The sequence below is a fragment of the Furipterus horrens genome, unplaced genomic scaffold, assembly GCF_987537825.1.
Source record: "Furipterus horrens unplaced genomic scaffold, mFurHor1.1.pri manual_scaffold_16, whole genome shotgun sequence".
NCBI classification, from domain to species: domain Eukaryota; kingdom Metazoa; phylum Chordata; class Mammalia; order Chiroptera; family Furipteridae; genus Furipterus; species Furipterus horrens.
The window spans coordinates 12,739,391-12,756,421 of NW_028327186.1; the positions used below are offsets into that span (position 1 = coordinate 12,739,391).

Consider the following 17,031-nt stretch of genomic DNA (forward strand, 5'->3'; position numbering starts at 1 on the left):
CATATTAATGTATATTAAGTGCTTACTGTGTGCCTATAACATTAGCTGAATTATCTTAATTCTCACAAAAGCCCTTGTCAGACAGGAGTAATCCATCATGTCATTTTTTTATGTGTAAATAGAGGCTGGGAGAGTGCCCGCAGCTGCCAGGTTCCAGCCTGGGCAGGATTCAGAGGGATGAGGAGGGCACTCCAGCGGGGAGGGGAGGGGCTGTGAGCAGCAGAGGCAGACCTCACCCCCCTCTGGCAGCTTGGGGACAGCCCGCAGCCCCCCAGGCGGAGGTTCCCCACGGCAGAGCAGCGTCCACGGGTAGCACGGCCTGTCCCTTGCAGCCGCGGTTCAGCGCGGTGCTTTCCCCATGGGCATCAGCAGATGGCAGCGCCAGGCGGGTCCTGCTCTCAGCCAAGGGCAGCGAGAGCTAGAAGCAGCACCCCCTCCCCGTTAGATCACGGGGGAAGGGCTGGGGGTCCAGCCAGCTTGGGGCCTTCCTATAAAGAAGCCCCTCCCTGGATTAATGCCCATTAGACTGATCATTTCCTCTGGCTCCCGAGTCACGGGCAGGAGCCAGCAGTGCAGGGACCCCCGGCCCCAGGAGCGTGCATGGTGGCCTCCTCCAGGGCGGGCCTCCCGTGCACACTGTGAATGGTGGCCAGGAGGCCTGGGTGGTCCTCATGTGGCTGGCAGCAGAGCACCAGCCGCAGGAAGGGAGGCAGCTCCCTCCCAGGAGGCCAGAGAAATGCAGGCCCGAGGTCGGGGCAGCTGTTGAGGACAGAAGCTCCTCTCGAGCTGCTACTGTGCTTGCAACGCAAATAACTGTATAGACAGGGACACGAGGACAGAAAACCTGTATCACTTCCTGGTCGTTGGCAGATCGGCCACTTTTGGCCACAGTGCAAAGTTCTTAACTCGGCTTCCAGAGCCCCAGGAGCTCCGGGAGGCAGGGGCAGGTGCCGCGGGACAGGGTGGCCGCTGTGACGTCGGTAAGTCAGAGTCTGGGCTGACTTGGCGGTCACACAGCACACGGAGCCCTTGGAAGCAGTGACAGCGCCAGGCAGGTGCAGGTACTCGTCACCCCTAAGGGGCAGCAGGTAACTCCCAGGAGGTGGAGCCGGGTCAGAGTGGCTGTGGCATCACTCGCCCTCTCTTGTCCCCTCCAGAGGGTTCTGATGAGTCAGCAGGTCTGGCCGCCCACACTGGGCACCCTGGTGCTGGGGAACAGACCTCGGCGACATTCAGCAACCGTTCTGGACAAAAGTCACCCAAGTGTGTTGGTCAGGTGATAATGGCGCAGAGCTTCCCCGCAGGGGAGCGAGTCAGGGCTGCTCCCACACATCAGCTGCTCCCTCCTTGCTGCTCCCGAGAGCCTCTTCACCTCCACCTGTCCCCTGCTGCTCCGTGTGCGCCTCCAGCCGAACACGGGCCTCGGAGCCGCTCCTGCTCCTGCGCGTGTGCGCGCTCTGCCTGGGCGCCGCCTCCCGGCCCGCCCGCTGTGCGTGCTGCCGCCCGGTGGTGACGGTGGGAATCGCCTCACGTGGGCCCGCAGACCAGAGTGCCTCCAAGTACCTTCAAAGGCGGCTTTGAAAATGATAAAAGATAGAAAGATAAAACTTTGAACAAAATGGTATGTCTTAAAAGTTAAGCAGATGTGGGAAAGGCACCTTCATTTGATGCTTGTTTGGCTAGTAAAAGCTAAAGCTTAATGTATATCACAGATTTTTCTTTCCTTCCTTTTGTGAAATTATTACTTCGTTATGTTTAAAAAGGAAATTATGAGACATAATGTTCCTTAAGATCTGAGGAGTCAGTTGTCCTTGATTGAGCGAAACACATCTTTTTAAGATTAATATATTTATCTTTGAGTAACAGGAATTTAGAGGTTATGGGGTTGTTTTAATAGTTTTAACTTGTTAAGCTGGGACGGCTCAGTGAGTTCAGCTTGCAGTGTATGGACATCATGTTCAGATGCCTCAGAACTGATTTCTGAGACTCAGGTCCCCTTAAGGCTGCCCCCTCACCCAGGTCCATATCAATGAGATCTTTCTTGCGCCCCGCAAAGCAAAGGAGGAGAAGCAGGGGGTGGCGGTTCAGGGAGGAGACTTTGCAAAGACGCTGGGCACAGACGGCTTAAAGGGACTCAGTTTCTAGATGCAGGCTGTCAACAGTCGGAGAACAGTCAGCACAATGGCGTGGACCCTCATTTCCCACCCTCCCTTTCTCAGTGGTCCTTTTTGACAAAAAAGAAAGGTGCACCTGCACCCTCCGGAGTCTTACTATTGTACCTTGCTCTGAGCTGTTAACTGTTAGTGACTGCGTCTTTTCTACGTTTTCTTCTCCTTTTCCCCAGCTGGATTCTCCTGAGATGCTAAGCACGGAGGGTCCACTCAGTCCCTGGGCCAGTGGATGGGAAGCCGCCCAGGCCAGACATCCACCTGAGCCTGCAGCTGCCCTCTGTTACCCCTTCACCCGGCAGAGCATCTCAGTCTTTGTCGTCTGTGACATCAAGTTTTGAAGCACGAAGGCTAGTTATTTGCAGAAAGTTCCTTATGTCAGTGGGCTGATACTTTCTTAGGACTAGATTTAGATTGTGCAATATTTTTTATGTGGGGTTCTTCAAGGTGCATTGTAGCAAGAGGAACGTGTTGGTTTGTCCCAATTATTAGTGATGGTTTCTGTGGTGACACATGATGGATAAGGTATTGTCTACTGAATCTATGTCAGGTGGCTATGTTTCCCTAGTAATTAATAAGTAATTTGTAGGGAGATACTTTGAAAGTGTGTGATTGTCCTGTTCTTATCAAAATTTCACTATTTTAGCACCAATTGATGAGTCTTACTTTGACCAGTTATTACAGTGTTGGCTGCACAGTGGCGATTTCTGTGACTCCATATTCCTTCTGTATTTAGTAGTTGGCATTCTAATGTAAGGAAGAGGTTGGCTTCCAACCTCCATTTACTCACTTGCTTTTTCTTTGTTAATTTGGTCATGGACTCATGGGACCTTGTCATTCTCAGGGTAAACCCATTACTGTTATCCTGTTAAGGGGTTCACATTGTCCCAGAAGTGGCCTGGAGTCCCTGAACTCTGCCCCCACCCACCAAGGACAGGCCTACCTATTGCTGTGAGCACTTGACCATTTTCTGGCAGAATATGTTGTCCCCGGTCATGCTGCACGAAAGTGCCTCAGCCTTGGAACCAACCATGTCTTTCTAGAACCGTGGCTTATTTTTTAATGGTCTGTATAAACCAGGTCTAGGTGATAGGTGTACTTACCAACACTGGGCGTCATTTTTTCTTGGTTTTCTCCTGACGAAGTAGGAAATATGTGTATTTGCATGAATGTACAGACATACGCATACACGGAGCAACTTTCATCTGTGTAATGTACACCTGAGAAGGTATATGCCTGTGTCCACTAATATATGTAACACACAGGTCTACAGGTACACACACCTTTAACCATGTGTGCGTGCCCATGCTCTTATACACACATATGTCCGCCTTTATCTATTTATGTTAAAAACCATCCCTTGATGCCTTCCATTCCAGCCCCACAGCGCAGGGCATTCTCATTGCTCCGCCTTCCCAACGCGTCGCCCTCTTCAGCGGGGGGCTGATGGCCTGTGCTCCCAGTTCAGTGCTGCAGCACTCGGAGGCGCTGATCCCAGGGGAGGGGACTGTGACTGCGTATACAACCCTGCAGCTCTGCGTGTTTGTCTCCTGTTTCTTGGGGATCATGCTTTTGTGTTGTGGGTAGAGAAGATGTTCTGAATTTCATCGACCTTTTGAGAATTTTGAGCCTTGCCTTGTGCCGTAAGCACAAAGCAGTTTTTATAATTAGGCCATGGGTGCTTGAAGTCACGTGCCATCTCCACCTGTTGCGTGCAAGCTTTCTACATTGTCCAAACCCATAACCAGCCCTCTGAATTGGTTTTCCCTCTGCATTATCCCATGTGCGGCCGACAGTGAGGAACTTCCACAGATTTGATGCCATGTGTATTGTTTCTTCTTTATGAGTCTCCTGCTCTCCCCTTCGGAGCCTCTTCCTCAGTGTCCCCCCAACCACTTCATTCCCCCCACTCCTCCCCTTTCCACAGGCCCCAGCGGCACTTGAGGAGCCCACAAGATGATGTGGGGCCCTGACAGGCCAGCCCTGCAGGAACAGCATGGCACGGCGAGTCAGCCTGGGGTCTCTCTCTGAGCCCCTCCGTCTCTCCCCACGATTCTCTCCCAGTCTGTTTGCATCTCCCCTGCCCTCCAGTGTCTCTCTTTGAATGTCTTCTTACCAGTCCTTTTTCAGAGTCCTTCTCCCTGGGCCTGAGTGTCTCCTCCTTTCTGCCTCCAGGTCTCCCTTCAGGTACTTTGAGTTTCTCTCTCTGAATCTCAAGTCTCCTTCAGTGTGTTTCTCCCTTAGAGTCCGAGTCTCCACGTCCCTCTGAGTGTCTCTCTCTCTCTCACTTCCTTTCGCTCCGGTCTCCTCTCTCTGCTCTTCCTTTTCTCCGCTCCCTCTCTGCCTCCCACCCCTCTCTCTCCTCATTTTACATCCCTCGCTTCCTCTCTCTCATCTCTCTCCTCTTTTCTCTCTCTTTATTATGGGGTTGTCCAAAAGCTCCATTTAGTGTTTTTTCATAAAATAAAAGACATTTTTTCATTTCCACCAGTAACTTTATTGATTTGGATATTTTGCATATGTCGGCCCTCCCCCATGTGGTAGAATATTGAGTTCTCCACTCACGTCTCACTTTGATCACTGACAACTTGAACTGGTCCACCCGACTGTAGAGCTTTGTCCAGCGAGACGTTCCCAGCACGAAGCTCACCCCTCTAGCCGCCTACCCTAACCCCCCTTTCTAGCTCCGCCGTCTAGTTCTCCAGCCCAGCTCCCCGCTGTAGCTCACCCCTCTGGTCCCCGCTCTGGCAGGACTCCTCGCTGCCTCCGTAGCTTGACCCTCTAGGTCGTCCCCAGGTCCCCACTCCGGCTCACCCCTGCCTCACCCCTCCAGCTCCTCACCCCAGCTTCCCTCTCCGATCCCTGACGTAGCTCAGCCCCTTAGCTCCCTGCTCCAGGTCCCCCTTCTCCCTCCCCAGGCTAGCTCACCTTCCTAGTCCGTGCCCCTGACGCCTCACTTTACCCCCCACTGCTGCCCCTCCAGCCACCACCGAGCTCCCCACTGCAGCCTGTGCCCCTGGTTTCCCACTCCGGCTCCCTCTTCCAGGGTCCCTGCCAGCCCCACACTCTACTTTGCCCCTCGGGGCTGCGCACACTCTCAGCACCTCAGCTCCCCACTCACGCTCTGCCCGCTGGTTCACCCCATAGTTTCCCACTCTAGCCCCCCCAGTTGTTTTCTTTTTATCTTTAGATTCCACATAAAAGGGAAAACGTATGGTATTTGTCTTCCCTTGACTGACTCATTTCACTTCACATAATGCCCTCCAGGTCCATCCATGCTGTCATAAATGGTAAGATTTCGTTCTTTTTATGGCCTAGTAATATTCCATTGCGTGTATGTACCACAGCTCTTTATCCACTCATCTATTCTTAGACACTGGGTGGCTTTCACATCTTGGCTATTGTAAATAATGTTGCAATGAACATAGGGGTGCATATATTTTTTCAAATTGGTGTTTTGGGTTTCTTTGGATGTATACCCAGAATTGGAATCACTGGGTCATGAAGCAGTTCTATTTTAAGTTTTTTGAGGGTCCCCTGTATTGTTTTCCATTGTGGCTGCATTCCCACCAATAGTGCACTAGGGTTCCCTTTTCTCCACATCCGCGCCAGCACTTGTTTGTGCATTTGTTGATGACAGCCATTCTGACAGGAGTGAGGTGATATCTCATTGTGAACTTAATTTGCATTTCTCCAATGATTAGTGACACTGGGCATCTTTTCATATGTCTGTAGCCCATCTCTTTGGAGAAGTGTCTTTTATGTCCATTTTTAAATCAGATTGTTTGCTGGTTGGTGTTAAGTTGTATGAGTTCTTTATAAATTTTGGATATTAGCTCCTTATTGGATGTATCATTGGCAAATATCTTCTTCCATTCAGTAGATTGTCTTTGTCTTTTGTTGATGGTTTCTTTGCAGGCAAAAACTTTCCTTTTTTTTTTTTTCCTTGCTTGAAGAGCTATGTCAGAAGAAAATATTGCTAAGAGTAATATCAGAGATGTTACTGCCTATGGAAAACGTATTTCTTGAGCAACTGCTATGGGCTTCTAGAATGGAAGCCCTTGAGGGCAAGAACTGTCTATTTTATACTTCCTGGGCCTAGAAGCGGGCCTGCACATAATAAGTGCCCAATAAATGGCTGTGGAATTAGTGGTGTCCAGGAGGCCCTGCTGGGTGCTTTATATGTAGGTGCCAGCCAGCCTCCAGGACGGCTTTAAATTTTCCCTGTCTTCTGTTATTTTTGCCCTTGTGTGGTCCTCTCCCACATTGTAGCAGCCACGGTTAGTGTGACCAGTAGAATGCAGCAGCCATGATGATACATCCCACTGAGTTTAGGATATAAAAGGCTGCAGCTTATGTCTCTTTGTGCTGGTTTCTCCGATCGTGGCCTTTGGGAGAAGACGTATGGATAGGTCCTGGTGGGGAGGAACTGAAGTCTCCTGCCACCAGCCACGTACGTGAGTTTGGAGGCTAATCCTCAATTTCATTCAACTGTTCAGAGACTGCAGCTCTGGCCAGTAGTTTGCAAGTTGTGAGAGACTCTGAGCCAGAACCAGCCAGCTAAGCCACACCAGGATTCCTAACTCTCATTAACAGTGTAAGATAATAAATATCGTTTCAAGTTGCTAAATTATGGGAGTAATTTGTTACACAGCAAAAGATGACCGATACAACGTATAATCTCTCACATTTGTCACCAAATCCCCATAAGGAAGGCATTAGCAGTACTCTGACCAATGAAGACACAGGAAATCCGTGAAATTAAGGAATTTCTCTAAGACATCTCAGCTAAAGGTAGAAAAGGCTTGAAACAGACCCAGGTCAGACACCTGCTATCTCAGAACAAAGACACCACGTTTCTCCTGCTTGGACAGATTTGGCCTGGCAGGCAGGAGTCGGTGGGACTGCCCAGGGATAGGAGAGTGGACAGAGAAGAGGGCTAGGGCGGGGCCCCAAGTCTCACCCCCATTCGAGACCTTTCCCCATCTGCTCTTCCAGCCGCGTCTCCAGCCCCGCCTCCTTCTGCCGGCACCACAGTCCTGCTCCTTGTCTTTGCACCTTCCCACCTCAGTCCTTCCCTGCTTGTGCCCACAAGGTTCCTTGGCCTGGAACCCAACTCAGATACCACTCATTCGGTGAATCCCTCCTCTCGTAGTAGGAATATGTCTGCTTCTGTGTTTTCTCCAGATTCTGGTGAGGTCGACATCTTTTTTAAAATATTGAATTTATTGGGATTACATTGCTTAGAAAATTACGTAGGTTTCAAGTGTACAATTCTGTAATACCTCATCTGTATATTGCACTGTGTTTGCCAACCAAAGTGCAACACCTTTCGCATCCTTTTCTTGCGTTCCCGGAGTTGGAAAATGTGTTTAGCACGTTACAGGTGTAGCGCTGGTGACCACAGGGAGCCGCGGAGTGACGTCATCAGCGCCGAGGCGGGGCGGGGCTGCGTGGAGAACAGCTTTACCTTTGCCCCACTCCCAAGCTCCGCCCCTAACTTTCCGCCGTTCCCATTGGCTGCGCGACCGCCCAATGGGCGGGCAGAAGCCGCGAGCGCGAGCTCCGCGCCCGCTCTCGTCTGCGCGTCTCGCGAGCGTTGCCGTGACTGAAGCGGAGCGACCGGGTGCGCGTCCGGCTCTCGTGAGGCCGAGGCTGCGTGAGGCGACCGAGAGCGGTGACCATGTTCCGAGCGGCAGCTACTAGGCGACTCCGGCAGTCGGTGACCCCAGGAGGCGCCCTGCGCCCGCGCCCCGGGTTCTCCTGAGGTGACGGGCGGGCGGCCGCGGCCCGGGGGCGGGGCACTGTCGCGGGCGGCGTGCTCCCTGGATGAGATGTTTTGTTTGACCACCGTTAGTGAGGAAAAGATGAAGGAAGCACCTTGAACCGTTAGAATGTAAGTTACATGACGCGTTTGGTGTCTTAAGTTCATTTTCAGTTTTGACTTATTTGTGCCCTTGAGCGAAGTCCTTCATCTTTGGGGGGCTCCCGAGTGTCGTCGACGAACAAAGGTGGTGTTTCCGTGCACAGTGAAGAGCGAGAGGACACACGAGAAGAAAGCGCGGCGACACTTCTCCGGGTCGTTTGCGCGTCCCTGTCACCGCGTCGTCGTCAGACAGAAAGGCCTGTGTCACGACTCAGAAGCGACGAGCCTGCTCTGGAGGAACAGGGCGTTGTTCGGAGCCCACGGTTCGGTGTGGGCGAAGGAGCCTGAACTGTCACTCACGTGCGGGTTTTCATTTCCTGTGAAGGAAGAACTAGAGCCGGTTTGATGCGGGTCTGTAAGGTTTACTGCACGGGGTAAACTATGTAAAATTTGCTGCCTGCCAATGTGTGCACGAAGGGACTTGTCTGCTTTTTTCTTAAAGTTTGTTTTTATTTTTCCTTTCATATTTAGTGTTTTTTTAGTTGCGGTTCTATTACAGTTGTGCGCGCACCTGTCTCTCCCTGCCCCGCCCACCCCGCCGTCTCCCACGGTCAGTCCCCATTGAGGCGTCCGCGTCCACGATTATTTGCACTAGTTCCTTGGCGAGACCCTTCCCTTCTGTCCCCCTTCTCCCCGCCGCCCTCCCCTCTCCCCTCTCGTCACTGTCAGTCTGTCCCTTGTTTCCGCGCCTCTGCTTCTGTTTCGCTCGTTTGTTTGGTGCATTAGCTTCCTGTATCAGGTGAGATCACATGGTGTTTGTCCTTCGCCGCCTGGCTTCCCTGCTGTCGCAAAGGGCAGGGCTGACTTCCTGCTGCTGCGTGGTCCTCCACGGTGTAAACGCACCTCAGTGTTTTATCCACTCCCCCGCCGATGGACACTTAGGCCGTCTCCGGCACTTGCCTATTGTAACAGCGCTGCTATGAACGTAGGGGTGCACAGGTTCTTCTGAATTGGGGTTTCAGGATTCTTCGGGTATAATCCCTGTGGTGGAATTGCTGTATCAAAAGGCAGTTCCATTTTAGTTTTTTGAGGAAATTCCACACTGTTTCCCACAGTGGCTGGGCCAGTCTGCACTCCCACCAACGGTGCACCAGGGCTCCCTTTTCTCCGCGTCCTCGCCAGCGCTTGTTGTTTGTGGATTTGTTGATGACGGCCATTCTGACCGGTGTGAGGTGGCATCTCATTGTGGTTTTTATTTGCATCTTCCTGATGGCTAGTGATGTTGAGCATCCTTTCATGTGCCTATGGGCCCTCTGTCATGTCCTCCTTGGAGAAGTGTCTGTTCAGGGCCTTTGCCCATTTTTAATTGGATTGTCTTCCTGGTGTTGAGCTGTAGAAGTTCTTTATATATATTTTTATATCAAACCCTTGTCTGAGGTATCGTTGGCAAATATATTTTCCCATACGGTTGGTTCCCTTTTCATCTTGCTGATGTTTTCTTTCGCTGAGCAGTAAGTTTTTAGTTTGATGTAATCCCATTTGTTTATTCTTTCCTTTATTTCCCTTGCCCTGGGAGATAGATCAGCGAAAATATTGCCATGTGGGATATCTGAGATTTAACTGCCTTTTTTTTCCTCTAGGACTTTGTGGTGTCATGGCTTACATTTATATCTTCTATCCATCTTGAGTTTATTCTGGTGTGTGGTGTAAGTTGGTGATCCAGTTTCATTTTTTTATTTTATTTTTTTATTTTTAGAGTGAGGGGAAAGGAGAAAGAGAGGGAGAGAAACATCACTGTGTGGTTGCCTCTCACTCGCACTCCCAACTGGGGACCCGACGTGCAACCTAGTCATGTGTCCTGACTGGGAATCGAACCAGCGACACTTGGTTTGCAGGCCGACACTCAATCCACTGAACCACAGCAGCAAGGGCTCAGTTTCATTTTTTTTGTATGTCCCTGTCCGGTTCTCCCAACACCATTTGTTGAAGAAGCTATTTTTACTCCATTTTATACTCCTGTACCCTTGGGGTCCAATCTGTTTTTAAAGTGAAGTAAATTGACTGTGTTTTTAATATTATAATCAATGTCATATGACATGTCTACTCATGGTTAAAAGTTACCATATTTTATTACTAAAGAGGTTAAAGTAAGTTATTTAATTTAAGCACAGAAATGTAATATGCATTTCGTTACAAAATGTATGTTACAATTGGGATTGGTGACTTTATATATTCACCTTTTTTGGTAGAACTTGAAGGTAATTTATAGGTTATTCCTGCTTTTAAATTTTCTAGTGAAGAAGCAGAAAGACCCACCCCCTTTATACCCTTACCCCACTTAGTTTCTTTTAAGTATATTTTATTGATTACATTGTTACAGTTGTCCCAGTTGTTCTCCCCTTGTCCCCCTCCTCCCGGTACCCTCCTTTCCTCCAGCAGCCCCCCCCACCCCTCGCCTTTAGTTCATGCCCATGGGTGTGCATATAAGTTCTTTGGCTTCTCCCTTTCCTGTACTTTTCTTAACATCCCCCTGTCTATTTTGTTCCTAACAATTATGCTTCTTAATCCCTGCACCACTTTTCCCCATTTCTCCCCCTTCCCCCTCCCAGCTGATAACCCTCCAAATGATCCCCATACCTAGGATTCTGTTCCTATTCTGGTTGCTTAGTTGACTTTTGTTTTTATTTTTTAGATTCAGTGGTTGATAGTTGTGAGTTTGTTGTCATTTTAGTGTTCATAGTTTTGATCTTATTTTTCTTAAATAAGTCCCTTTGACATTTCATATAATAATGGCTTGGTGATGATGAACTCCTTTAGCTTTACCTTGTCTGGGAAGCACTTCATTTGCCCTTCCATTCTAAACGAGAGCTTGGCTGGATAGAGTAATCTTGGCTGTAGGTCCTTACTTTTCATCACTTTGAATGCTTCTTGCCAGTCCCTGCCTGCCTGCAGAGTTTCTTTTGAGAAATCAGCTGACAGTCTTATAGGCACCCCTTTGTAGGGGGCTCATGGGGGTCCCGGACCCGGAGGGGAAGCAGGCCCCTGTGCTAGAGCTCACGTCTGTCCCAGCACAGTATGTATCAATAGTCACAGTAGGGGCCAAAAACACAGCTTTAGCCCCCTGTACTCACATTTGTGGCAAAGTATGTAAGTCACCTCTGAGTGTCCCGGAAACCGAGGTTTGTGGCAAAGTATGTAGGTAAAGTCCGGGCCGCCTGCCGAGCCTCGCCACGCCCGATGGGCCCCCAGACTCCGGTCTTAGCTTGGCTGGGCCACCGGCACCCGCCCACGGCATCAGGGCGAGGGCTGCGCCCTCTTGATTGACCGCTTGGCAGAGTCGGCCCTTTGTCACCCCACCGCCTTCTATAGGCCCAGAGTGGAAGTAGCTACATTTGGTCAGCGTCATGGAAACGCAGGTAAGCCGGGGCGGGGCCGTGGCTGAGGACCACCTCGGGTCCTGGTTCGGCTTCGGTTTCGGGCAGGCGCTGGGCTCCAGCCGCGGGCGCCAGGTGCACAGCCCCGAGCCGCTGCACGCACCGGGCGCGGGCGCGGGCGCAGACATCCGTGCCGTGAGCGCCAGCTGGAGCTACACCGCGTTCGTGAGCCGTGAGCACCCCTCCCCTCGTGGTCTTGCACCTGCCCAGTGTCCTCGCCTGTTGCTTAGCTGGCTCCCCGCTCCCTTAGGTGCCGGCCAGGTGCAGCTGTCCGGCTCGGCTGGTGGCGCAGCGGATGGCTGCCGAGACGCGTGGGCTTCGGAGACGCTCCTCGTGGTGCTGCGCGACAGGCAGGGACCGGGGCCTGGGGCTGAGCTGCAGGCCTGGGCGCCCGGGTCGGCGCTGTGCGGGGAGCCCCTCTGGGCGCAGAACGTGGTGCCAGAGGCCCAGCAGGAAGACGGCGGCGAGACCCGGGCCGGGCCGCTGCCCCTGCTGCCGGGCGCCCGCGCCTACGTGAGCCCGCTGCCGCCCCACTGTCGGCCTCTGGCCCCGGAGCTGCGGGCGCGTCGGCTGGAGCTGGGCACAGAGCACGCGTTGCTGCTGGACGAGGCGGGCCAGGTGTACTCCTGGGGCGGGGGCAGGTGAGTGTCACTGCGGAAGGAGGGCAGGGAGACCCCCTGGTGTGACGAGCTGACCGGGGCTTCCCTTGCTCAGGCATGGACAGCTGGGCCACGGGACTCTGGAGGCAGAGCCGGAACCGCGGCTGCTGGAGGCGCTGCAGGGCCTGCCCATGGCCGAGGTGGCTGCTGGTGGCTGGCACTCGGTGTGTGTGAGTGGTGAGTGGCGGGTGCTTCTCCAGAGAGGCTCCAAACCTTCCTTCCAGTTCGGGGCGTAGCCAGGCCTCCTTCCCAGTGCACCCCGCATTAGTCACCCATGACCCCTGAAAGCCCCTCTGCCGTCACTGTCACTCACTCCTGAACTGTTTGTCTTCTGTTACTACCTGCCTCTGGCCTGGGATGTGTCTTAACACCCGCTGAGGAAAACTGCAGGGGTGAGGGGCAGCCAGGCCAAGGAGGAGGAGGAAAAAGCTGCAGGTGTCTAGGTGGCCATGACGTGTGCGCACAGTGACGCTCGCGCCCACAGGGAGGATGAAGGTGGCGAGTGTGAGCCTTGCTGTTGGGTAACCTGGGTTCAGAGTGAGGAGCGTCACTTTGTTGTGAGTCCACGAACCTGGCAGGCGACCCAGGTGCCCATGATTCCAGGGCTCGGGCCGATGATCTTCTCACTGCATCTGGGCCTCTGGGTGCTGCTTACATCATCCGAGGCTCCAAACCCTACCCACTCCCCACCCGTTCTCATTTAATGGGCCTGGGTGTGCAGACAGGCTCAAGGAGCACTGGGCTGCAGGGAACAGAGAAGATGCTGGAAACGGCCCCGTAGCGAGCCCCTCACTTAGGGTTCAGAAGAAATTTGAGGCCTTAAGTTTGGTGTCGTTGTTGGAGCCCAGATGCTTCAAACCAGACTTCCTAGGTTCACATCATCACTCTGCCTCTTGTGACCTTGGACAGAGCACTTATTCTCTCTGTGCCTCTCGTTTTCTCATGAATAAAAGGGGAACAGTGTGTGAAATTGATTGCATTCGAGGGGTGTTTAAAACACAGAGGAAGCACTTGATGATGACTAACTGCTATTGCTAATGAATTCTTACCGTGGCGGCCATGGCTCCAACGGCAAACTATAGTGAAGAGCAGGCAAGGGAGGTGGCAGCTTCAAGGAAGAGGCCTCCCTGGGACTAGTGGCAGGTGGAGCTCAAGAAGCGGGCAGGGCTCAGGAGATTTGGGTGGACACCACGGGAGGACTTCCAGGGACACGCTTCTGAAGTGTGTGTGTGTGTGTGTGTGTGTGTGGTGGGAGAGAGAGGTGGCCATTTAGTAACAAAGGGGAAAAGAGAAAGGTCCAGCAAGGGATCTTGTTTAAGGAAGGGGTGAGCTGAAGACCCCTTAGGGGGAAGGGAGCCTGTTAAGACAAGGACGATGCTGGGTCCTGAGGGAGGCACTCTGTCCCTGGCGTGCTGGCTTGGGCAGGGCAGGCCGCGGCTGTCCCCGGGGTGCTAGTGGGCTATAGAGGAGCTTGGAGACGTGCAAGGGGCTTCGGAGGCAGAGGGGTTCACAGTCTCTTTAATGGGCTCCCTTTATGTCTCTTTCAGAGACTGGGGACATTTATACCTGGGGCTGGAATGAATCAGGGCAGCTGGCCCTGCCCACCAGGGGCCTGGCAGACAGCAAGATAGTCGCAGGGGAAGGTGAGTCTGAACTCTTGATTTTCACATTTTCCTGTCATTCCTGACTCCTGGCCATAGGCGGGCCTGAGAGCTTACAGTGCTTAGAAGGGACATGTGACATCCTTGGGACCCCAGTGCGTGCCACAGGAGCCCCTTCCAGGAGGGAGTGTAGTGTGGCAAGGCTGATGCCCACACACCTGTCCACACCAGCACTTCCTGGGGACAGGGGTTGGGAGGAACAGCTTGGGAGGAACTAGAGAAGATCGTGTTTCGTTGTATTGGAGTCGACGTGTCCAGCTTAGTGTTCGCCATCGTCATCATCACCACTCTTCCTGCTTCTCTGAAGCCACAGGACTGAACGGACGTGGTTCTGAAGGGCTGGGAACAGCCGGGGCTGAGGGTGGAGACCCTGCCCCCTTCATAGCCGTGCAGCCCTTCCCAGCGTTACTGGATCTCCCCCTGGGCTCAGACGCGGTCAAGGCCAGCTGTGGATCCCGGCACACAGCCGTGGTGACACGTGAGTGAGGCTGGGGGGCTGGTTCAGGATGGAGCAGGCAGCCAGGCCGCCCACTCTGTAGCTGGGGGCTGCAGTCCCTATAACACTACTCTTGTGAGAGTCTTGGACATAAGCTGAGTAGCTGCCTCACTCAGAAGTAGAGTCCCAACCTCCCCGTGGCTTTCACAGCGGCCATCAGGCCCCACAGGGCTTTTTTTCTGGAGGCGGGGCAGTGCGGCCCAGCCTCTGCTGTGTCCCTGGCCGGCAGGGCCTGCCCCATCCAGCTGCTGAGACCCCCGAAGTCAGTAGCTATAAGATGCAGTTGGCACATGGGAAATGAACTTTTTCAGGCTGGGTCCTTTACCACCCCAAATGTGGTTGGACAGGTGTCAGGAAAGACAGACGGACTGTGCTCTGCCAAGCAAATCTTATGGTTTACAGAGTCCTGGCCCTGGCTTAGGCGGCCAAGCTAGACAGACGACTACTGTGACAGCCCCTTCTTGTCTTTCGGTTGCAGGAACAGGGGAGCTGTACACCTGGGGCTGGGGTAAGTCGAGGCTTTGCTTCTGGGATGCCGAAACCAAGGGGTGGAAAGGCCTGGGACTGGAGGGCATGGGGCAGAGCCAGGGGGGCTTGTCTCCAGCAGACCCTGCAGAGTGGTGGCTTAAGCCCAGCACAGGGGCTGGACTTCCTTCTGGAGGGAAGAAGCCCTGGGTCTGTGAGTTGTCCGGCCAACGGCCTGGTTTCCCTGTAGGTAAATACGGGCAGCTCGGCCACAAGGACACGGCCAGCTGGGATCGGCCCTGCCGCGTGGAGTACTTCGTAGATCAGCAACTCCGAGTAATGGCTGTGAGCTGCGGACCCTGGAACACCTATGTGTACGCAGTGCACAGAGAAAAGGGCTGACACCTATAGACGAGAGCATGAAATGAATGTGTAGTAAACATTCGCGGAGGTAATACCTCTAAAACTCCCACCTGGGCCAAGGAACACATTTGCAAGCCCCACAGCCTTCTGGGGGCTTTCCCGTAGAGCAACATCCTCAACTTTCTCCTCTCCGTAGAAACACCTAGAGAGCTTTGTAAACCAAGGCAGACAGTGAAATCACGACATCAGGGTGCGGGTGCTGGAAGTGGGTGGGCCTGCTCTATAGGAAGAGGCGGACGTAGAAACCTTACACTCTAGTCAACTGAAGGCCAGCCTGGCTGACACACGCTAGCACAGCGTAGCCTGCCTTGGCTCTGCGGCTGGCTCGGGGGAAGAGGCCTGCCTGCCAGCCCCACACTCTATGGTCTAGTCTGGCATGGTCTAGCCTGGCCGCCTCCAGTCTCGCCTGTTCTAGTCTCACTGGGATGTAGCTGCAGGGGGACGTTAGCGTGCGGAGCTGGGGGGGAGCTAGAGGTGTAAGGGAGACCGGGGAGCTGGGAATAAGCTGAAGCAGGGAGCAGTATGGGGAACTAACTGGTGAGCTAGAGGGGCGAACTGAAATGGGGAGCCACGGCGTAGCCAGACTGTGGAGTAAGAGTGAGAAGCTAGTGGGGTGAGCTGGAGTGAGGAACTAGAGTGGGGAGATAGAGGAGGAGCTTGGAGCAAGTTTGGGGTTGAGCTGGGATGGGGAGCTGGAGCGTGGAGAGAGCGGAGAGGGTGGACAGAGGGGCCAGAAAGAGCGGAGAGCTGAGGGGAGAGCTGGTGTGGGAGCCAGTGGGTTGAACTAAGAGGCTGAGCTGAGCAGGCAGCTGGAGAGGGGAGCCGGGGGAGAGGTAGACTGGGGAGCTAGGGGGCATGTTCAAGGGGTGAACTAGAGTAGGGAGCTAGGGAGAGCTGACCCCGACCCCTGACCCTGACCCTAGCCCTCTAGCCCTAGCCCTAGCTCTAACCCTACAGTGTACCTGGTGACCTTCACTTTAATGTAACTCCCAGAGTTCCCCACAGGAGGGCAGCACTGAGACAGACGGGGAGCCACAGCCGGCAAGAACACCGACAGGTTAATGGAAGAGTTCCCCTGGAGCGCACAGGAGCAGGTGAAGCGCGGTTAGTTCAGGGGACTAAGAGGCTTCTTGGGAATCCCAGAGGTTGGGGTTCCAGTCTCGATCAAATATTACAGTTTGTTTTGGCCTCTGGTCGAATTTTAAGTAAATAGTACAGGAAGTCTGTTAGAGTTCTTCCCCGACATCTGTGATCACCTCCCCAAAATTTTTAATTCAGAATGACCTTGCACTACCTATGGCAGAAGTAGAGTGACATGCACTACAAGAAGGAGAAGATGTAGGCAACGGAAGTGGAAAACGGGAACACTGAGCCTATTAATGCCAAACCTATTAAAATAAAAGATTATTCTACTAACGAAAAAAAGATAATACTATTAGCAATAAAACGATGTCTGTTACCGCTAAGCTCATTAATGCTAAACCTATTAACCCTAAGCCTGAGCCATGACTCTGATCCTGACCCTGCCCATCTAGCCCTAACCCTACAATGTACCTGGTGAGCTTCCCTTAGCTGTAATTCCCAGAGTTCCCCACAGGAGGGCAGCACTGAGACAGGCAGGGAGCTACAGCCGGCAAGAACACTGACAGATTAACTGAAGAGTTCCTCTGGAGCACGCAGTAATAAGCACCGCAGGTTTAGCTCAGTGGAATAAGCGGCTGCCTGGTAACCCCAGGGCCTCAGGTTCGAACCATGGTTAGGTGTTACAAACTGTTTTGGCCTTTTGGAATTCTTCATGACATCCGTCATGACCTCCTCTCTTTTTTAATTAAGAATGACCCTACCCTACACATGGCAGA

At 53.0% G+C, this 17,031-nt stretch overlaps 1 protein-coding gene across 1 annotated transcript; it reads left to right on the plus strand.

Moving 5' to 3' along the window:
* Positions 1-11,438: 11,438 nt before the first annotated feature.
* LOC149992180 (RCC1 domain-containing protein 1-like) lies at positions 11,439-16,358 on the plus strand. Its single transcript, XM_090263831.1, has 8 exons — positions 11,439-11,640; positions 11,719-12,109; positions 12,183-12,304; positions 13,675-13,770; positions 14,096-14,266; positions 14,763-14,792; positions 15,000-15,200; positions 16,166-16,358. Exons 1-7 carry the CDS (start codon positions 11,439-11,441, stop codon positions 15,149-15,151), a joined length of 1,164 nt encoding a protein of 387 aa, XP_090119957.1. The 3' UTR covers positions 15,152-15,200; positions 16,166-16,358.
* Positions 16,359-17,031: the final 673 nt, after the last annotated feature.

Coding starts and splice junctions, on each gene's coding strand:
- LOC149992180 (XM_090263831.1), top strand. CDS start 11,439: ATGGAAACGCAGGTAAGCCGGGGCGGGGCCGTGGCTGAGGACCACCTC. Junction 12,305..13,674: donor GCACTCGGTGTGTGTGAGTG/GTGAGTGGCGGG, acceptor TGTCTCTTTCAG/AGACTGGGGACATTTATACC. Junction 13,771..14,095: donor CAAGATAGTCGCAGGGGAAG/GTGAGTCTGAAC, acceptor GCTTCTCTGAAG/CCACAGGACTGAACGGACGT.